The following is a 20718-nucleotide window of genomic DNA, read 5'->3' on the forward strand; positions in this document are numbered from 1 at the left end:
ATCGCAGTTCACCCAAAATATCATTAACTTCATAATTCAAAACAACTCCAACCCCGAAAATACCCACACTTCATACGCCATACTTGCAAACTGGCCGTTTCCACTCTATCGACGGCGTTATCACGTCCTGAGGATGTTCGTATTATTCAAATACCAAGTCCTCGCCTCCACGCCCGCCCCCTCATCCCTCTCCGCCCTCGTCCAGCCATTCCCAAACCAGCCAAACGGATTCCCATCCCAAGGACGAGACTCATAATCCTCCCACCTGACCTCGCTCAACACATTAACAGCATGCAAACTGCTGCCAGGCCAAAGCGCCGTAACCCTCCCGCGGCGCTTCTCCTCGCGCGTCGCCCCCGCCGGCGCAGACTTATACCAGCTATCGCACTCGTCGGCAAAGACGGTGCGCTTGAAGAACTCGTCGCAGTAGTTGGTGAAAGCCTCGACGGCCCACCGCTTCGGCTCCACCGTCCCGATGTTGCCGTACGCCAGCCTCGCAAGGATCTGCGCCACGTACTGGTGCGTGTACTCGATCATGATGAGCAGGTTCCCCGCGCCTTGGAAGGCGTTGGGCCCGAGGGACTGGAAGAAGTTCGGGAACCCGGACGTGCTGAGACCAAGGTATGTTTCTGGTCGGACTTGGTACCGCTCGCGCAGGTTGCTGCCGTCGCGACCGTAGATGGGGAAGCCGTGGCTGCCCGGTGTGGTTTGAAAGCCGGTTGCGCAGATTATCACGTCGACGGGGTGGTGTATGCCGTCGGTTGTGACGATGCCTGTCTCGTCAATGTGTGAGATGGCGGTGGGAATTACGTTGACTTTTGGCGAGGTCAACGCCTCTAGGTAGCCAGGACCGGGTGTCAACCGCTTGCAAAATGGCGGATATGTTGGCATCAAGTGTTCGATTATCTCCGGTTTGTCTCGAAGTTTTTGACGCATGTTTTCCGAGTACTGAGCCCGGGCTTCCTTTTGTTTCAAGTGGTCCTTGTGTGTGATGCCGAAGCCACTCTGCAAGCCAAACTCCAGTGCTTTTCGGTATGCCAGATATACTTCACGGTTGTTTTCCCACATTGATTTTTCCTCGTCCGTGTAGGCGAAATTACCGCCTTTGCCAGAGGTTCTTTCCTTGAGTAGTTCACCGCCGCCTTGGTTGGCGATCCAAGTGCGGCCGCGCACATAGTGATCCATAGATTTTACTGCAGGTAGGATGGCCGGGACTATCTGAATGCCACTGCTGCCTGCTCCTATCACGGCGACTGATTTACCCTGTACATTTTGGGATAGTTGTGAGTAATCATCCTTTTAGTGATGGTGATGGAAAGGCAAGGAACGTAAACCCCATACCTCTGGATTGAAGAAAGCGTCCCAACTGGCACTGTGAAGAAGTGGCCCTTTAAAGTTGTGAATGCCGGTTATGTCAGGCCAATTCCACTGGTTCAACACGCCTTCCCCAGTCATGAGCACGTCGGCCGAATCCTCAAAAATCTCCTTTGTTGCCAAGTTTTGGATTTGCACAAACCACTTGGAGCTGGTTTCGCTCCAACGGGCTCCGATGCACTTTTGCTCGAAGCGGATCCGTTTCCTAACGTCGTATTTCTGTGCCACCATTTTCCAGTATTCGAGGATTTCCGGGGCTCCGGAGAAGAACTGGCTCCATTTTGGCCAAGACTCAAAGCTGAGCTGGTAGGAGTGGGAGGGAACATCTAATGAAGAAAGTTAGTCGGGAGCGGAAGTGTGATGAGGAATAGTACATACCACATGCGCATCCTGGATACCTGTTCTCATACCACGTTCCACCCACTTCCGGGTTCTTCTCGTATATCACCAGCTCAAGGTTGGGCACCTTCTCCAAGAAGGAAATGGCGCCTGTGATGCCAGAGACACCGGCACCAATATAGATAAGCTTCAGCGGCCTGGGCTGGTCAACGCATCGTTCAGAGATCCATGCTTTTCGCTGCGCCCCATCAAGCGGTTTGTGTGTCTCTCCATTCACTGATCTGTTTGATATTTCCGGAGGTAAACCATTCGGAACACCATTCGATAGATTAGGCGCTCCAAAAGGGGTTGTGGTGATTTGGGTCATCGCGGAGCTGAAGAAGTTGTATCGGAGACGGAATGGATTGATTGATAGACAAGGCAACGGATCTAGAAGTAGGTATTTCCAAGAGTCTCAAAATGCTCTGGTCTTATCCTAACCTTCTGCCATTCTTCAATCCATTTATAGTATGATGGAGTAGGACATACCCCACCGCCACTCACTTTATCTTCCAAAGTCGCAACCAGAAGCCGGTGTCCCTCTGTCACCGGGTAGCACCTGGTCTCCACAATGAATCGTTATCGCAAAGTCAGTGGTAGACGGAGTATCTGATAATTCGCCAAAATCTATTGGTCGATCCATAATCCGAATATGGAAATCGGATGCCATTTCCGGTCCTCGGATAGGAAAGATTGTCGTGCGGGGTAGAAGCACGGAACCGGAACCGGATTCCGTAGCGCAACACCACGGTCCCCGTGAAACGCATTCGACATGCAATTTTAGATAGGAAGAGCGGATGATTGGTTGGAGAGTGATAAGATGACGATGGTGGGGGAGGGGCCGGACTTACCTTCCCCACCTGAGCTTGCCTCGAGTGCTCAACCACATCTCAAGTCCCGATCAGATTAACATAAAGAGACAGATATCGCAGAATGTTTCTGAGACCAAGCACAGTTGCGAATCTTTCTTACCGTCGTACCCTTCATCCTCGCTCAACTCCATTCCTCCTCGTCCCACATTACAGGTCCAGAATGGTTTCGACATCCGGGAGAATCGAACCGGAAACCCACTGGATCAAGCCTACACCCCACGTACCGAATTCCAAGTTGCCGATCATTGTGTACCGTAATGCGCTGAAAGACACCAAACCGGACAGCATCTTGGCGACCATCGAGCCGAATGGTTGGCTGAAAGGTGGTCATTGGAAAGCATTCTACAAGCCGCACTTCCATTCCAACTGCCATGAATGCTATGGCGTCGTAGCAGGCAGCACAACCTACCTGCTGGGGAAGTCGCCTCAGGATCCAGATGTTGATGAGCAAGGAAATGAGCATGGACTTAAGCTCACCGTGGGTAAAGGCGACGTGTTTGTTTTCCCGGTTAGTTCCACAACTTGTTCTGCACAAGGCTGCCGATGAAGTACGTGAAGTACGTGTTCAAGTTGTCTAATGTCTTTGGGACAGGCTGGTATCTCGCACGCTTCGCTGGAGGCCAAAGACGATTATGAGTATATTGGTTTCTATCCAGATGTAAGTTCTGCGTGATATTGCGCCGTCATGGGCAAGGGTGGCTAATTTCCATTTCTTTTGATCTCAAACAGGCCGCCTTGGTGGAAGAGAAGAGATTCGACATGAACTGGGGTGACAAAGGACCTGAGGAGACGCAAAGGCTCGCAAAGCTCTGCACCGAAGTCCCAGTCCCAGAGGCAGATCCATTGTATGGCGTCGATGGACCTCTTCCGAAGATTTGGAGAGAAGCGAATTGATATGCTACCTACTGCAAAGCTCCGATCGACAGTGGAAGTGAAGGACAGCAGGTACCACCTACTCCTAGATAGGTAGGCACGTAGTAGACTGCAATGGAAATCAATGGAAATCAATGGAAGACGCGTGAAGAAAATGAAGTTACGTCATTAGGCAACACCGCGTTCGCGTTCGCGTTTGCCTTGCGTACATCCGAGCACAGCCCGCAGTAAATCTCAGCACGCCAAGGCTCGCTTGGGCACGTCCCCTCGCCAGACATCTATATAAGCCCGCCCAACCCACGCCCCAGACGAAGTCCCTTTTCCGATCATACTTACCTTGTTGGAGTCACCGTGATCAAGAAGACGGTCGACTTATCGGACTGCCCTGCATTGCACAGCGCGGTGGCGGGCCGGTATGAATCTCCTTCGGGGGCTTCACCGGCGCAATTTTTGCTGTTCACCTTTTTTAAGGCTTTTCATTGATGCTTTCGCCTTGTGCGAAGCTTTGAGGAAGAGGCTTTGTTTGCTGTGACTTTACCCGGAGCGTTATGGTTACCCGGAGATTTTCGCCATTCTTCACTTGACCATCCTCCTGTGTAGCTTTGGCTGCTTGCATGTTTTGGCTCGCTGTCTCGCGCTTTCCTTCGATTGTCAAGTAGTGGGTGGCTTTCCACACGGTCGGTCGCGAACCTGCGTGCCTCTTGTATACGCGTCAGAGTTGTCAACTTGTCCAGTCGTTACCTGGAGTCTTCGCGTCCCCATCAGCTGTACTTCGTACCACTAGTACTTTGGACCGTCACTGTCAAAAGTCATCTCGATCTTGCTCGACCTCACATGCGCTCAGAGTCTTAAGATGCGCACGCATATTTTTCACGCTGAGTTGCATGTTGAAGCGAGCCGGAGTTGGAATCTCCGGGTACTGTCCGGGAAACTGTTGACATTCTCAAGCACCAGAAATTCTCGACGTTGATCTATTACGCACTCATCACAGGTGCACTTCCCTCTCTCACTCGAATCGTCGGATACGAAGACAATGAGAACAGCTATCTAAACGAGAGGGTAGAGGTGCGGTGGTACATTAAAAGGGAAGGGATGGGGGAACTAACTCGCGCCCTCCTACTGTGGAACACAAGGCTGAACTCTGCGTCAGCTCAAGGTGGTATCGTCAATCCCTGGCAAGAAGGGGTCGACGTATAGAAGCGGCGAGTTACACATGCTCGAGCGACGAGGCTATCATCTGGTCTTTTGCTATGTGGGTTGGTGTGCCGCAGTTCTAACATACCCCTAGATTTCGTTGAGTAATTCACTTCAGATCTTACTTCGAAGCTAAATCCACACAGATGATCAGCAATTGCCTATTGTACTAGCCGAAGCATTAATCTAAGCATTCCGCAGAGGCTATGCAGCGAAACATATCGAGAACTGATAGGGCCGTCGCACCTATTCCTTCACTGAACCTTCGAAATCTCGTCATGCATTCTCCTATTTATGAAAAATTGTTTAAGCCAGGAGCCGGCAATACGCGAAAGGGTCGTCCTGCATACCGAAGCTGGAAGTATGGAGCCTCCAATGCAAGTCTCCTTTTCTACAGTTTCAGCCTCACTCTCTCTCTTTGTCAAAGAGAAGCTGGGTCGACATAATCTCTCACTTGCCTTCCCACTCTAAGACTTTTGTGATATCTTCACGATCCCTTCGTATTTTTCATAGGATCATCAGCTAGAGCGCGTATCTGCATTTTCTTCCACTCTACTCATTCAGCTAAGCGGACTCGGCGGGCAGGTTCCCTTTCCGGCGGTCTACCGATAACTGCGGGAACTCTCCAACATCGACAACATGATGTTCAAGTTCTTTAGTCTCGTTATTGTCCTATGTCTTTTATTCTTTATCGAAATTACAAATGCGTCGCAGTACTTGGAAATACCCTGGAGCAATACCTATTATGGGCCAGATGGACCGTGGCAGGCTGTCTCAGGTGAGTACAACATCATTGGTAGACTTGATGCTTCAAACAATCACTGATAAACATAGTTGCTATCGGAGGCAGTGAAGCTGAGAGATCGAATATCAGCCAATGCCAATCGACAGTGGACCTTTTACCGGGTGGATTTTGGTCCTCAAACGTTCTTTCCGAAGGGGCTTGTGCGTCTGAGGTTCATCAATGTGGGACAGGCCAGCCGTGGACCCCCAACAGTAAGACAAATACCGATTGGAAAACAACTTGGACGGACTTATCGCAGGGGCTCGAGTCAAGAACAAGCTTCGTGTACCCTTTGGCCATGACTATCAACCAGCAAACTATCTACAACGTATCCTTGGCTGCCGTCACAAACGTATCAGTCAAAAGTCCCAACGGGGAGCCTCACTTACCAGTGTTAGGTTCCCTTGCCCTTGGCAATGACTTAGACGAGATGCAGAGACTTACTGCTGTTGGTGGCAAGGATGCCGTAGATACTCCTACTTGGACATTTGCTGGAGGTGCTTTCCACAGGAAAATCATACCATCATACTCGTACGGCCTCCATATCGGATCGGCAGCATTCAACTATGCGGGAAGCTTGGTGTTTGGTGGTTATGATAAAGCAAGGGTACTCGGCCCCTATACGACATTCACTGACCCCCCTACACTGCTGGATATAGGTATAGGCGTAGAGATTGGTGAATCTCCGTTTGTTTTCAACAACAAAAGCGGGCTTTTGCTTAGCAAAAACAACCGCTATGAGCAAATCACCGTTATTCCGGACCCTCAAACCCCATATCTCAGCCTTCCAACCGAAACATGCGAAGCAATTATAGAGGAATTGCCCATATTCTATGACAGCAACACCAAGTACTATCTCTGGGACAGGAACGACCCCCGATATGAAAAATAGTAAAGTCGCCTGCCTACCTCTCTTTCACCTTTCCTCCTGGTTACAAAGACACCGAAAACGTCACCATAAAAGTGCCCTTCGCCCTCCTTGACCTCACCCTGGACCACCCCGTCGTGGGAAGAAGAACGTCATATTTCCCTTGCATGCAATTTTTTCCTGGAGTAGGCGACCATTACCGCCTCGGCCGCGCATTCCTACAAGCCGCTTTTCTCGGCCGCAACTTTCGACAAAAACGCTCCTGGCTCGCTCAAGCCCCAGGCCCTGCAGCCCAGGATAGTCCAAAGGGCCTTACAAACATCGAAAGTGATCAGACAGAACTATACAATATCCCTTCAGACCCCCAATTGTTTGCACAGAGTTGGAACAAACATTGGGCAGTACTACACAGCGGTCCTTCTGGGCTGTCAGCGGCCGCTAAAATTGGAATAGGGGTTAGTGTAAGCGTAGGAGCCCTCGTCTTGATAGCGACAGCGCTATGGACCTTCTTTGTTCTGCGTCGCCGGAAGGAGGCCTTGAGCGGTTCTCAATCCTCAGAGCCATCAAGTCTTCACCTACCAGAGTTTCCGGGACAACAAAACCAGCTTCATGAGATGGGGATTGTGGGCCGTCCTGTGGAAATAGCAAGCCTGGAAGACGATTGTGCAGAGCTCAAGGCTGACGCTCCTTCTTCTGGAGAGCTCGAGGCTGATGTTCCTAATCCTGTAGAACTTCAGGCTGAAGAAACCAGACCTCAGATTAATTCTTCCCGAGGAGCATGATCTCCGAATCTTAATTTTCAGTAGGACATATGTACATTTCTATTTTTAGTGTTCTATTCCTTTTATGAATTTCTAAAGACTAGACTGATGGACGTTAGACGGCAGCCTGCTGCCTTCGGACCAATTATAGCATTGCGTACCTACGTGGTAAGCGCCGGGAGATCACTTGTGTTACGGAGATGAGAGGTGATAAGCGAGTCGACTGGGGTATTTCGGGGCGCGAGACCCAACTTAGAGTGTGACTCCGTGAGATTAACGCGACGACTACAGCATTTAGGTGGCACAGCAACAGCTCATAGGACAGCGCGTTAGCTACCGCTCGGTGATGCTTCGCCGCAGCAAAAGGCAATCGCCTGATTCCAGGGCCGTCGGTGCGCCAGGCTGGCTTTGCTCGGACATATTGGCATATGCTAGTGAAATTCATGTACCAAGCCTAATCATAGTAACTACAAAGCTTTCTCCCCCACCTTACGGACGACATTCCAGTCTTTTCTGGGTTCCTTTCATTTTACACGAGCCTCGATGTCTAGCTCCTGGGCGCAACAGAGTTGGTTGCTGGCTGTCATGCTCCTGACCAGTTCTATAGCTAGTGGCGCAAGCATAGGAAGACGATCTAACGAGCAATTCCGACCATGGAGTCTAGCTGATCAGAGCCTATGTGCCATGGGTGGCCAGCGCGGTATGTATTATCATAAGAAGGAACTGAACGATTTTGCGCTCAAAAGCTAACGGAATTATTATAGTTGCCCTCGTCGGAGACCAATTATTCTTCATGAGCGGCGAATACAACTTCATCGGAGAAAAGACAGAAGCAACCAAACCGAAACTCTTCACCCTCAGACTGAACCAGACTTTCTCTGTCAGTGGCTATATACCAGGGGACCAACTTTACTCGAGCGCCGTACCGTCCAATGTCTCTTGGAATACTACAGATGGTGTTTTCTTCTACGACAACACAACCTTGTACATGTACGCAGGTCTCTCAAAGTCCGATGACAGTGCTACGAACCACCTTTGGGCATACCATGTGTTGAACAGTCTCTGGGAAAAAGTCACCGTGGCCGGGGGAAATTTCCAGCATGGCAGTCGAGGTGGTTCGATACACACCAGCATTCCCGGCACTGGTATGTCTTTTCTCTCTGGAGGCATGGATGGTGATACTTCTGGAATCCTTCGTTTTAGTTCCAGCGATCACACCAGTCTTTCATGGGAAAATGATACGTCGTTCATTTATGACGATCCCGAATCGCCCGGGCCACTGAGAGGCGAGGGACAGCTAATTTTTGTTCCTGTCGGAGAGCAGGGCGTCCTAATCAGCATTGGTGGATACAACGTATGTACCTCTTGTCGCGTCAAGTGTGGTTTTATACTAACGTAGAATAGACAGCCGAACATGGATCTGAATACGACAATTATCCATGGAGTGATGCTCCAATGACATCTGTCGACGTCTACGACATCGCCTCCTCTGAGTGGTACAATGTGACGACCAGTGGAGATTCGCCTTCCGATAGAGGTGTAAGCGGACGAAGTCTATTCAGCTCTTGGATGACACCTGCTCCGGACCGCAGCTCTTATACTATTACGATCTATGGTGGCTGGAATTTGTTCCGTGGAAAGTCTTACGAAGACATATGTAAGAAGAAGCACCCTTTCACACGATTTGCGATGATGAGCTAAATCGTTCTGAGGAAAGATGTCCTTAGCATCCCGTCCTTTACATGGATCAAGATAGACGATACCAGCAATGTTGAAAGAGAGTCCCTTGGTGGCCTTGGTCGGCGAAACCACCGCGGACTGAAATGGAAAGAGGACAGTGGCTTTGTTATAGGCGGCTTCATCAAGAATGATACTGCCGACGTGAACGCGGATGAATGTAACTCGGTCTTCTCACCAATCAGGCTTTTAAACCTCACAAGCTATAACTGGATATCTCAATACGATCCAAACAACAACAGCCCATATCGAGTTAACTCACAGATATACAACGTGATAGGTGGAGGGTAACTTCTCCATTTCCTTTTAATTGTGGTTTCAAAACCGTTTGGCAGTTCGCTGACAATAAACCCTAGACCTTCCGGCAGCGCTACAGCGACTGCGCCCAGTGGCGGATGGGGTTCTAAAGCTCTGGAAACTGTTTTCAGCAAACGATACGATGTTCCCTCTGCGCCAAGTAACCTCTTTGCCCAGGCTGTCATCACAGGCAGCAGCGGCCCGGTAAACAGCAGTGTTACCGAAGTTCCGTCACAATCTTCCAGCTCAATTACCGGTGGCGTTATTGCCGGCGCGGTAGTTGGAGCCGTTATTGGGACGGCCTTAATGACCGGAATGGTGACATTTTTCTACCTGCGCAAGTACAAGCTTCAAAAGCGACACCCGCTTCCGTCTGAGGGGCCAGTAAGTGGCGCGGAGGGTAACGAGTGGATAGATGGTGATGTTATGAACTCAGCCGTGAGCGATGGAGGTCGGTACCAGCTTGTGGAAGAGCTGGAAAGCTCACATGGTGCATCAAGATACGAGCTCGATGCTGGTAGTACAAAGCCTGCTGAGCTTCAGGACACAGCGAGGAGGGAGTTAGGTGATTTTCGATTGTTCAGGAGGTAGAATCTAGGCCGGTTGAGAAGAGAGTAGGAGTTAGTAAAACGCCTAAGTATTATTAAGTTATCTAAGTTTATTGCCAGAGTGTATGATAAGGTTTAGAAGATTTAGTGAAGAAAAAAAAGTGTACATAACGGCCCTTTCAGTTTTGATATGTTTCTCCGAGTAGCATATGCGGGATGCTTAGAAAAATACTTCGGCTATGTCTTCATTGTAATTTCGCAACGAGGACTCGAGGTTTGCTAGAGTTGTAGTAAGATAGTCCACATAGGTCATAGCATGAGTTCAGCAATTTACAGCCTTGTCGCCCCAGAATGTGTGCAACTTGTCCCTTTTATATGTCGGTCTCCAACCCGAAGATTCGGTGCCAGCTGACGTGGAAATGTGCCGAGGGGGCAGAAAACAGGGCTGTTTCAGCCTGGCGAGGGCACACGGCGCTCACTATTCTCGTCTATCAACCGTGTCGTGGACTGTCAAGCAGTTCAGTATGGAAGAGTGTCAGGCTGAGACATTGGGATGACGTCGCTCACACCAGCGGCTCAGCGCATTTGGTTGTTTCTCAAGGCAAAACCGCTGCCTGATTGATGGATTGGTTTGCCTGCTGTCGTGGGCCAATAATTCGCAGGGTCGTGGGAACTAAAATAGACGGAAGTAGGAAGTTGTGGGAGTGGATATACCGGGTATGTTGTACACTGATACGTCATAGATAAGTGCGCGTCACATGGGCGCTTGCGAACAGGTTACACGACAGATTTATTGTAGCCTCCTCCGCCTCCATCTGCGCGCCCCCTCCTCCACTTAAACACTCCTCCACGTGTCCCCAGCTACTCAGCCCACTCGCGATATACATTCTTCCCACGTCCCTTACGCTCCAACAGTACGCATATCGACGAGATTACTCATGTGTTAATGATTTAAGCATAGCGAAGACCCCACTTCTTCTCGAGTTCTAATCCAGGAGTTGTCGAATCGATACGATGAAGGTGTGTTGGTACGTTTAAAGAAAAGGGACGGTGCAATTAGCTCACCCTCGGGTGTAATACAAGGCTGAGCTCTCGCTTTACGTACGACAAATTTAGTTTTTCACAGGGGCGTCAGCTTGAGATGGCAGAATCAGGCTGAGGCTCGCAATCTCAATTACAGCAACGCTTGGCGGTAGTGGACTCATCGACGGTTTCACGATGCTTGCCTCGTCGAGCAAGGCAAATGAACACTCTAGTCGTTCTGATGGTTATAAGTGGGTACTAAATATGGGTGGTGTGACAACCTCAATGTTGAGTTTCTGGTGGTGGGTTGCGGTGAGAGAAACATTTCTCCCAGTGAGGTGGACTGCGGATATATAAACAGCATCTGGCGTTGGCTTTTTGACATTCATTCCATCTAAAATCACCACAGATACCTACAGCGGCTGCAACAACCTTCGCGACTACACTTCGGCCATGGACAACGACTCTGATTCACACGGCCCATCTCCCCATCCCCAGACAGCAAGAGCAGTTGCAACCCTTTTGGTTTCTCAATCGCGTACCTCCACTGAGCTCCCCGGTCACGCAAACTCAGAAGAGGCTTTAAAGCATAATGATACTACTTCTTATGCGTTTTGGAATCCTATCTGGCTCGGCCGCTACGTCCTAGGTACTTTCTCAATATTGTTCGCGGCTCTATCTGCTGCGATTGTTGTTCTTTATTGCATCTCTACTAGCAAGCATGGCCTGGGAACTTATACCAAGCGCATGGAAGTTGAATACTTTTGGAAGTATCTTCCAACATCTGGTAAGTTTCTCGATGCTAATAAATCTTGTTTCCTCACAGTAGTATTCTAACAATACAATTTATAGTCACTGTCCTTCTTATGGCTGTTTGGGGCCAGGTCGATTATTCCACCAGACTACTTCAGCCTTGGGAAAATCTTCGAAAACATACAGCGCCAGCCAACCGCACCATTTTCTTGGATTTGATATCTCCGATGCAACCAGTATACTGGGCATCTGCACTAAGGCATCGCGAATGGGCCGCTGCTATAACAGTTACAGTTTGTATAGCATTGCAGATAGCTGTAAGGCAAGTCATCACTGGTATTTATACAAGCACTGACATACAGTCTAGAGGGTTTTCTCCACCGGTCTAATGACACTCGAATTGACGGAGCTTACTTCCAATGGCCTCGTTGTGTCAAAGCAAGCTGAGTTTGACCCTTCGGCATTGAACTCGTCCGATCATGGAAATAGTGCTGGTGCAATTTACCAAAGCATCCATACAGCAAACATGAGCTACCCAGACTGGACTTTCGAGGACTATGCATTAGAGCCATTTCAGCCTATAGGTTCTGTCATGAAACGGACTGCGAAACGATATGCTGGAGAAGTTATGGCATTTTACCCATGGCTTGATTGCGAAAAGGTAACGCTTAAAGACAAGTGGGCCCATCCCACATCATACCAAACAAGCCCATATGTGCTTGATATAACTCTACAATCGTCGTCTTGCAATGCTTCTACCACCATAACTCTTCAAAGAATTCATGGGGGCCCAGGGGGGCCAAAAGACGACACATATGATTATTACGATGGCGTAACGGAACTTGTATCTTGTGGTAAAAGTCAAAAATATCTCATCGTTGTTACCCATGGCAGTAGTGTCGATGACTTCGATTACAGGTGGGCTCGATTAATTGGTTACACACCCTATACTGTGAGGCGCTTCAGCTAACAGGTCATTTCAGCGGAGCGATATGTCAACCAAATTACTCTCTCAAACCTTTATTTGTCAAAGTGGACAATTTTCTCCAAGTTTTGACCGTTGAAACTAGACAAGAAAAAAACGAAACGGATCGATCATTCAGATCCTCCACCCTGGACCCCATGGACCTCTTCCAAGCCGTCTTAAATCATTCCAAAAGCGTAAGGTTTCCTTCGTCATCGTCCGATAACAACAACGGTTTCTTAAAACTGGTCTCATTACCCACATCTCAAGGAATTTTTGAGCCTACGGCACCTTATATGAAGGACCTATTAGACACAGATGTCTTGATCAAACAAACAGAAGCGACATTCAAGGGAATGGCTGTTCAGATAGCTGCATTGAGTCTACTAAACCCTCATTACAAAGCTGTGAACGGCTTCGTCGATTATGAAGCTGAACGTCTCCAGGTAAAACTCACTTCCGTCATAGCTATTGCTATTTGTTTCGGTCTGTGCTCGATCCTCTCACTTTTTATGCTATGCGCTAGACCGTGGAATGCAGCACCGCGCGACCCTAACAGTATCGGTGGTATTGCAGCAATTTTGCACTCCAGTACACAACTCAAGAGCGTATTCAAATACTCTCTACAGGAGAACAAAGACGCTTTTGCTGGCCAAAGACTGATTGGTACTATTGTTGCAGAGACTGGAGCATATCAAGTTTCTTGTACCGGTGAAAAAGACTTGAATCAGGAGCCATCCGACAAAAAATCTAACACTGGAAAAAAGAAGGGGTGGCAACCTCTGACACTCAATTTTTGGTCAAGAATTGCTACACTCATTGTCACTGCGGCTATCATCATAGTTCTGGAGGTTATCCAGCGCATCTCCAACCGCTCTCACGGCTTCACTAACGTCGCTTCGTCGAATCTCGGGACGGCTGCCTCAACTTATATTCCAACTTTAGTCATGACAGGGGTGGCTGCAATGTACTCATCACAGAATTTCAACGTTGTGCTCTTGTCACCATATCGGGCCTTGCGAACTGGTGGTTCGACTGCAAACCGCAGCATACTAAGTAAAGACCTTGGACGATTACCGCTTTTCTCAATATTTTCATCTGCCAAGAAAGGATACTTTGCTTCGTGCGCAACGGCCATTGCTGCTATGATTGGTGCTCTCCTTACCGTTGCAGTATCAGGCCTCTACACATTGGACCGTGTGGATTCTCCTCTACCAATCTCCCTAAAGCGACTCGATCGCTTTGGGACCATATGGGATGGAGACGTATATGCTGATAACTTTGCCGGCTCTACTTTACGCAGCATTGTCTGGCAAAATATTTCCTATCCCAAATGGACCTATGGAACCCTGGCATTCCCATCCCTACTTATCGACGATGTAAAAGCCAGGGAAAGGACAAGACTCGAAGCAACCCTACCAGCTCTGAGGGGAACTCTGAACTGCACAATTGTCGACCCCAAGGAGATGGAATATACAAAACAATCCGAATCATCATCTATCACACTCCTCCGCTTACAGACACTGAACACTTGTGTCGACGACGATGGAGCTAAAGCACCATACGAAATTGTAGCACGAGAAGTTAAGTCTATCGGGGGACGAATGAGCCAACTGGATCGAACATTAGAAGATGGACACGTGTTGTTTCACGGAAGTGATTCCACACGGTTTTCCACCGTCCGTGATATTTCAGATGGTTGTCAGTCATTGTCATTCTATTTCGGAGACTTCAGCCAAGATACACCGCAGATCTCAGCCTTTACTTGCACTCAGCAGATACAAGAAATAGACACGAAAGTCAATTTCCTACTGCCAGATTTCCACATCGATAAATCCAACCCTCCAGTCCCGGACGAGTCAACCATCCGCTACGTGGGCAATGAAGCTACAAATGGTTCCAAAACTTTCCAGTACCCTATTACTTATTCGATGTCCAACACATTCGAGGCCGTAGCAGACAAAGCGGATAACCTGAGCCCATCACTTGGCCAGTTCTACTTCGCTGTCGTCTACGGCAAGTACGGCATCCCTGCCAATGAACTCATTGGCCAAGCAAACATCGGGCGCTTGGTAAATGCAACGACGGAGATGTACAGCCTTTATATGGCGCAATTGCTGTCACTCAAGATGCGAGAGACTTTGAACGCCAGTACAGCACAACGGCTTTCTATTGAGCAGACTATACAAGGCAAGCTCCACGGCAATAACCTCAGGCTGGTACAGAAAGCACGACCGAAGCTGGCACTGCAGATTATGCTGGCAGTCATGTTCGTTTGTGGCGTCGTATCTTGGGTCAGCCTGCGTACCACCAGCTTACTGTTTCACGATCCATGCTCTATTGCTGGCGTGGCGACTTTGCTTGCTGGAAGCCAGCTTTGGGGCAGTGGTGGTTCAAGAGCAGAAGCGGAAGTTTCTGGTCCGGAACGAGAACATGATACTACTCCGGAGGAGAGTCAGCCAGACGCAGTTCCAAGTAGAGAGACACAAGGATCAGAAGGAGACGATGGCATGCTTCGTCCGGATGAGTCTCAACCAGGAATGGTGTCAAGTGCTGAGGTACTAGAGCCACAAACACTGGATGATGCGCCTAGTCCAGAGACTCAACAAGCAGCAGTACCAACCATGGAGATACGGAGTTCAGAAGAAGAAGAAGAAGAAGATATCACGCTTCATTCAGAGATACAACCAGAAGCGGCGTCAACTAGTGAGGTACGAGAGGCAGAAGGAGAAGATGATACACATCGTTCAGAGGAGACTCAACCAGAAGTGGCATCAAGTGATGAGGTAAGAGAGACAGGAAGAGAGGATGACACCCTGCGTTCAGAGGCTCTGCCACTAGCAGCACCGCGTGTTGAGATACCTGGGTTAGAAGAGGTGGATGATACGCCTAGTCCTCAAAGAGAGGACCACAACGACCAGAATCCCTCTCTCAACCATTCAGAACACGAGTCCGACCACAGCTCGACAAGCCAAATTTCAGTCATCAACCAGTCTGAGCAAAGCCCTGCAGAGGAAGCCCACGAACCAGAACAGCGCCTCCGGGAGAACCAAACACTGCTTGAGCCTGAGGTGGAGGAGCATGCACCCGAATCCTCTAACTTTGAGCCCAGGCCAAACAGAGAGACTCGCGGGTTGCTACCAGATGGCGTGGAATGGATGGACGATGAAGAGATGGAGCGAAGAGGCGTTTGGAAGGGATTGGTCTTTAGTCTTGGGTGGTGGCCGGGTGGAAGGTACGGTATTGATGTGAGGGTTCCGGCTGCTGCTTCGGGTACCAGTGGCGAGTGCAGGTGAGAATGGAGGTGTGGTCTGAATATTTCGTAGATTTGAGTAGCCCTATGGCGTTTTTCTCTTCGGTGTGTACCGGCAATGTTCTTGAATTTGCTCAGGCGCATATGACAGAAGCTCTCACTGGATTATAGTTCGATGTTTCGTTTGTATTGAAATCCTTCTTCTCTTTATTAGTTCAGGTTTGTCGATTGTTTGCTTTTGAGAGGCATTGGTGGTACTGTACAACACTTGTGTCCCAATTTCGCAAAGCGGGGTTCTTCAGAAAGATTATTTCTACAACACAGTCAAGACCCTTATTCTTCACGAACAGGACAAACAATCGTACCTGAAACTCAGTCCATTTGCACAACTCCACAAAAGCGTCTCAAGCGCGTCTTTGTTCGTTCTTTGGACGCCGAATATCAAGCGACAACGTTCTGGTCACATGAACCAGACCTTCTCTTCATCTAGCCATTGAAACTTTACACGTCACATTCAAGTTATTCGAACTCTCCTCAAAATCCAGATCTAGTGCTTCATCGCTTGCTGTTTATTCGTATCACGTCTTCCTACGACACTCGCAAAATGCATTCATTAGTCGAACGGCCACCGGGACCCTACCCCGCTACCACGAGCTATGCTTTGCTCAAACCTACTAGCCTTTTGTATACCCTTATCGTGACCGAGTTCAGAACCGAATACATAGGTGGTACTGTAGTATTAGTCACTGTAAGCTAAAACAGTGGTTAACAATAAGAGCTTCCACGATACTAACTAGCCTAGGTAACCGACTGGTCCAACTCCGTCGAGACAGGAAGAGTGATTCTAGGTCCCTTGGCTAACGCATTCTTGCAACCTACCTGGTGCTCCAAATACGTACTTAGTACCGGGATATCTTCCTCTACAGAGACGTTTTTGATAGGGGGACAAGGGAAAGGATGCAGTAACAAGAACACGTTCGATCTAGCGTCATGCTGGCCATCCGTCACAGCAGGAAGAAGCGGATCGATACTCCAAACGCGAGGGTTCTATTCTCCGGCAGCAGCCTCTCTATGTCCAGTCGGCTGGGCACTTGCATGCGCCACTATCGTCTCATCTAGCGCTCAGTACAATGGCGCACCTAGATTCGGTTTCCAGTATTCTGCATTACAAGGGGAAACCATAGTGGGATGTTGCCCCGTGTAAGAGCAACTTTATCAATGAAACCATCAAAGCTGATCTTTCCCTTTAGGGGATACAACTGCATCTTCGCCAACGGACGGCAGACTTGCGCACAGACAATAGGATCGACATCTGCTACTATCACGACCTGTGGTGAGAGTAAACCAGGCACCATAACAGTGATGAGTCTACCGTACTCGCACAAAAAGTCTGCTGTAACAAATATCCTCCTCCAGGCACCACTGATCCAGCTGAACTGGCGAGCGGAAGACCGGACGGCTGCAAAAGCCGCTCTGACATCTGATGCCTCTACAACCCCAGATTCCAGACTTACAACACCCAAAACCAAAGGACCCAGCTCCGCGGTCATAATATCGCTCTCCGTCGTCCTCCCTATAACAGCACTCATCACAACCATAGCACTGATCTTGCTGCTCCTGCGACAGCGACAGCGAAAGCGAAAGCAGCACCAAGTACAAGAAGCTACAGTATCAGAGCAAGAGAAAGGAGACATTCAGCCTACAGAGCTTCTTGCTACAGAGCTTCCATCAGAAGGAAACCAGATCTCGGAGTTGCCGGCGCAGGAACTGGAGCTCGGAGGATGTTCATTGCAGGAGCTGGAAGCGGATCCTCACACTCAGCCACAGGAGCTGGCGGTTGGTGGTGATGTGGAGGGGAATGTACATGAGCTTCCGGCAGAGGAAATTGATAAGCGGCGAAGATGATGCTTGTAGGTTCTTTCCATTGCTTGATACGGAGCTGCTGGTGGGTTGGTGTGGTGGTAATAAAGTGCTGTTGAGTGCGATTGATTGTGTTTGTTTGTTTGTTTGTTCTATTCGCGGTGTTCTTGTGCCGTCTATGCGTCTATCATCTACCGTCTATCGTCTATCGTCTACCATCCATCATCCACCACCCAGCCCCCCCACCACACACGCACCTAATTCCCCTCCACAACCGCCATCCTCACCTTCAACAAATCACCCTTAACAACCTCCTCCCTCTTCCCCAGCAACTCCTCCATATCCCACGTAGAGCTCACATACCTGCCCGCCAACCACTCCCTCCTCTCTTTACACAGCCAAACCAAGGTATCCGCCGCCAGCTGCGGCTGATCAATGAGGATATGCTTCGACTCCTCAGGCATACCATTCGCCAAATCGGTAACAACCGCACCGGGATGAATGCAATAAGCAAGCACGCCCTGGCCGCCGTACTCCGCGCAAACAAACTCATGCAAGCGCAGCAGCGCCAGCTTGCTCGTCATGTACGCGCTGCCGCCGCACTGCAGCATATGCGCCGTAATACTGGAGACGGAAATAACCGTCTTATCGCCATTCTCGCTGCGCAGCAGCAGCGGCAGCAGCGCCCGCGTCACCAGAAACGGGCCTTTGACGTTGATCTCCCACGCGCGCCACCAGTCGGCCGGGTCCGTGTCCGCGAGCGGCGCGAACGTCTCCAGGTACCCTGCATTGTTGACCAGGACGTCCAGGCGCCCGAACGCGGCTTCAATGGCTGCCACGGCTGCGGCGACGGATGCTGCGTCCGTCACGTCGACCGCGACGCTCAGCGTCTGCGGCACGGGCTTGCCGGCGCTTTGCGCGGCCGCTTGCAGCTCGGCCTCGAGGTGTGCGAGGGACCCGCGCGCTGCGATGGCGATGTGGGAGGCGCCGGCGCGCGCGAAGGACAGCGCGGTCGCGCGCCCGATGCCCCGCGAGGCGCCGGTGATGAAGACGGCTTTGCCGGCGAGGTTGGCGGTGCGGGCGGCAATGTAGGGGTATGTGTCGGTGTGGATTGTGGGGGTGAAGTTGGCGCCGCTGTTTTGCAGCGTTTGGTTCGGTGTTTGAGACATGTTTGCTTTGTGGGTGGTGGGAGTTGAGTTGGGTGGGTTGGAGAGAAGGTGGGAGAGACGGGAGAGGGAAAGGAAAGGAAAGGAAAGGACGAGAGCAAAAGAAAGGGAACGAAAAGAAAGGCCTCCCTCACTTCGGATGACTCCTACATCGCCAAGAGCAGAGCACGGCTGCCACTGATAGTAATCACAATCACTGTAGGTAGTTGCTGAGCAATTAAGTGACCCCAGACGGCGGCACCAGCGGTCTGGCGGGCAGCCCTACGTAGTACGTCGCACGCCCCTCGTCACCAGCGTATAGAACCGACACTCGATTGGCAGCCGAAGCCGACCATGCAGGTACCTACAGTACACAGCTCTTTGCTCTTGTAAACGGCGCGCTTCTCGGTGCTATCCAGGAAGGAAAACCCGAGTCGCGCTCCACGGAACATTCGGCACGGCGCCTGAACCCGGAAGTGAGTGTCGCTGTCGCCATGGCAACGCTGTTTTGCGTCCTCTGTACCTAACTTTCAGAGACCTGTTTGCTAGACCCTAGTAATCCGTATAGAGCCAGGAAACGGACAGTTGTACGGACTATTCTATTCGCACAACACAAGGCGTCTCTAGACTCGTACCTACCTACCTTAGGGCTTACACTAGGTGCCAGCTACATTGCCATGTCGTCTTCGAAAAAGCCCGCAGGACCGGGGATTTCTCGGAACGGGAAATGGTGGAAATTTTGATCGAGGTCGTTTGATGGGTTTCGTTTTTTTTTTTTTTTGCTTTCTTGTATACGTACGTAGGTGCGTGCGTATAAGTATGGCGGACTTGGCTGCTTTACTTCTCTATTGAAGATCGATCAATCCATTTGCCACATGTCAGTAAGTTACAAAGAAACATTAGTGTTGATTTACGGGAGCGAGAGGACGAAGACAGTAACTGTTTTTTCTTTCGCCAAGAAGTCGGGATAGCAAGTTGTATGTGCGTGCTGCAGCACCGTGCCGGCACCCACCCACGCACCTACCTACCTACTATGTTCACAACGCTCCGGCCGCAGATGCACCTGCTGCACGCCCCCCAGCTCCTCCAACACCAATCCCCCACCCCGACTCCCCCGCGCCGGCGTAATCTCCTGCACTTCTGTGCGCGCCGCCCTCTCCCTCACCCACCGCACCCACCCCTTACACCACCTCCAGCACCGCCCCTTCCTCTCCGCCGCAGCAGACCCCAAACCCCCCAAGCCCGCCTCCCCCCCACCACACCCCACGCGCGCCCCACCCCTCCGCCCCTTCCACAACGTCACATCCATAACACTCGGCGCATCAAGATCGAGGCTGCGGAGCCAAGGGCCCATAGACGCGAGCGTGGCGGCGACGAACCCGGCCGTCGGCGCCAGGAGCGCGCAGATGGCGAAGGGCGTGCTTGCGGCCGTCAGGTCTGCTGTGTTGCGCAGGCGGGCAGCGGAGACGGATTGCGCTATTGAGGCGGCGATGGAGCTGTTGTGCGGGGGGTGGGTGTTAGCGTGTGTGTGGAGGAGATAGGTAGGTTTTGGTGGGGACTTACACGACAGAAAACGCGACTACAAGTGCGAGCAGCACGTGTCCACGCTGCAGCCACGCGGGCGTGCCGGCACGGAAATCGACAACCAGGTAGCGCGCCATGACGGCATCGGCGAGCGCGGTGAAGGCCGTGAAGGCGTGCCAGGCGGCGGCGACGGCGCGCGGGTCTGCGCAGTGCGCGGCAGCGGCGGGGCGGACGCGCGACCAGTACGCCGGCAGCGGGCGGCACTGGGCGAAGACGAGGAAGCCGCACATGGCGAGGGTGACGGCGAGGGAAGCGGCGAGCGTGCCCAGACACGCGTACCGCTTGCGCGCCGAGTACGACGGCCGCTCGAGCAGTTTGCGGTCGACGTGGAGTCCGATTGAGATGCGCAGGAAGCAGCCGGTGAAGAGGTGGAGGAGGGTGCAGATGTACCAGAACTGGCTGTGAGTTAATTTCTTTTTTTCTTTTTCTTTTTCTTTTTCTTTTTTTTTT

General features: G+C 50.7%; 9 protein-coding genes across 9 annotated transcripts in view; 6 read left to right on the forward strand and 3 right to left on the reverse strand.

Moving 5' to 3' along the window:
- Positions 1 to 9: 9 nt before the first annotated feature.
- K452DRAFT_321006 (uncharacterized protein) lies at positions 10 to 2080 on the reverse strand (the record flags this gene model as incomplete). Its single annotated transcript, XM_033544366.1, has 3 exons — positions 10 to 1263; positions 1342 to 1700; positions 1753 to 2080. The coding sequence occupies 3 exons, from the start codon at positions 2078 to 2080 to the stop codon at positions 121 to 123; spliced, it is 1830 nt and encodes a 609-aa protein (XP_033394132.1). The 3' UTR covers positions 10 to 120.
- A 704-nt stretch (positions 2081 to 2784) lies between these two features.
- On the forward strand, positions 2785 to 3518 carry K452DRAFT_234076 (uncharacterized protein; the record flags this gene model as incomplete). The annotated part of the gene is made up of 3 exons (XM_033537348.1): positions 2785 to 3132; positions 3217 to 3282; positions 3354 to 3518. The coding sequence occupies 3 exons, from the start codon at positions 2785 to 2787 to the stop codon at positions 3516 to 3518; spliced, it is 579 nt and encodes a 192-aa protein (XP_033394133.1).
- A 1812-nt stretch (positions 3519 to 5330) lies between these two features.
- On the forward strand, positions 5331 to 6367 carry K452DRAFT_311373 (uncharacterized protein; the record flags this gene model as incomplete). Its single annotated transcript, XM_033543416.1, has 2 exons — positions 5331 to 5469; positions 5526 to 6367. The coding sequence occupies 2 exons, from the start codon at positions 5331 to 5333 to the stop codon at positions 6365 to 6367; spliced, it is 981 nt and encodes a 326-aa protein (XP_033394134.1).
- Positions 6368 to 6510: 143 nt separating this feature from the next.
- Positions 6511 to 7125, forward strand: K452DRAFT_311374 (uncharacterized protein; the record flags this gene model as incomplete). Its single annotated transcript, XM_033543417.1, has 1 exon — positions 6511 to 7125. One exon carries the CDS (start codon positions 6511 to 6513, stop codon positions 7123 to 7125), a length of 615 nt encoding a protein of 204 aa, XP_033394135.1.
- Positions 7126 to 7610: 485 nt separating this feature from the next.
- On the forward strand, positions 7611 to 9737 carry K452DRAFT_361121 (uncharacterized protein). Its single transcript, XM_033546398.1, has 5 exons — positions 7611 to 7804; positions 7869 to 8458; positions 8509 to 8761; positions 8822 to 9128; positions 9177 to 9737. The coding sequence occupies exons 1-5, from the start codon at positions 7648 to 7650 to the stop codon at positions 9727 to 9729; spliced, it is 1860 nt and encodes a 619-aa protein (XP_033394136.1). The 5' UTR covers positions 7611 to 7647; the 3' UTR covers positions 9730 to 9737.
- Positions 9738 to 11162: 1425 nt separating this feature from the next.
- Positions 11163 to 15722, forward strand: K452DRAFT_338474 (uncharacterized protein; the record flags this gene model as incomplete). Its single annotated transcript, XM_033545283.1, has 6 exons — positions 11163 to 11496; positions 11562 to 11779; positions 11830 to 12360; positions 12429 to 13961; positions 14016 to 14814; positions 15550 to 15722. The coding sequence occupies 6 exons, from the start codon at positions 11163 to 11165 to the stop codon at positions 15720 to 15722; spliced, it is 3588 nt and encodes a 1195-aa protein (XP_033394137.1).
- Positions 15723 to 17796: 2074 nt separating this feature from the next.
- K452DRAFT_300972 (uncharacterized protein) lies at positions 17797 to 18708 on the reverse strand (the record flags this gene model as incomplete). Its single annotated transcript, XM_033542390.1, has 1 exon — positions 17797 to 18708. One exon carries the CDS (start codon positions 18706 to 18708, stop codon positions 17797 to 17799), a length of 912 nt encoding a protein of 303 aa, XP_033394138.1.
- Positions 18709 to 19517: 809 nt separating this feature from the next.
- K452DRAFT_290566 (uncharacterized protein) lies at positions 19518 to 20417 on the forward strand. The gene has a single exon (XM_033541022.1). It carries the CDS (start codon positions 19718 to 19720, stop codon positions 20165 to 20167), a length of 450 nt encoding a protein of 149 aa, XP_033394139.1. The 5' UTR covers positions 19518 to 19717; the 3' UTR covers positions 20168 to 20417.
- Positions 20188 to 20718, reverse strand: part of K452DRAFT_290567 (uncharacterized protein) — a 1320-nt gene continuing 789 nt past the window's right edge. The window contains exon 3 of the mRNA XM_033541023.1: positions 20188 to 20663. Within this exon, the coding sequence (XP_033394140.1) occupies positions 20244 to 20663 (420 nt within the window). The 3' untranslated portion in view covers positions 20188 to 20243. The remainder of the gene's footprint in view (positions 20664 to 20718) is intronic.

The sequence above is a fragment of the Aplosporella prunicola genome, assembly GCF_010093885.1.
Source record: "Aplosporella prunicola CBS 121167 unplaced genomic scaffold K452scaffold_23, whole genome shotgun sequence".
NCBI classification, from domain to species: Eukaryota; Fungi; Ascomycota; class Dothideomycetes; order Botryosphaeriales; family Aplosporellaceae; genus Aplosporella; species Aplosporella prunicola.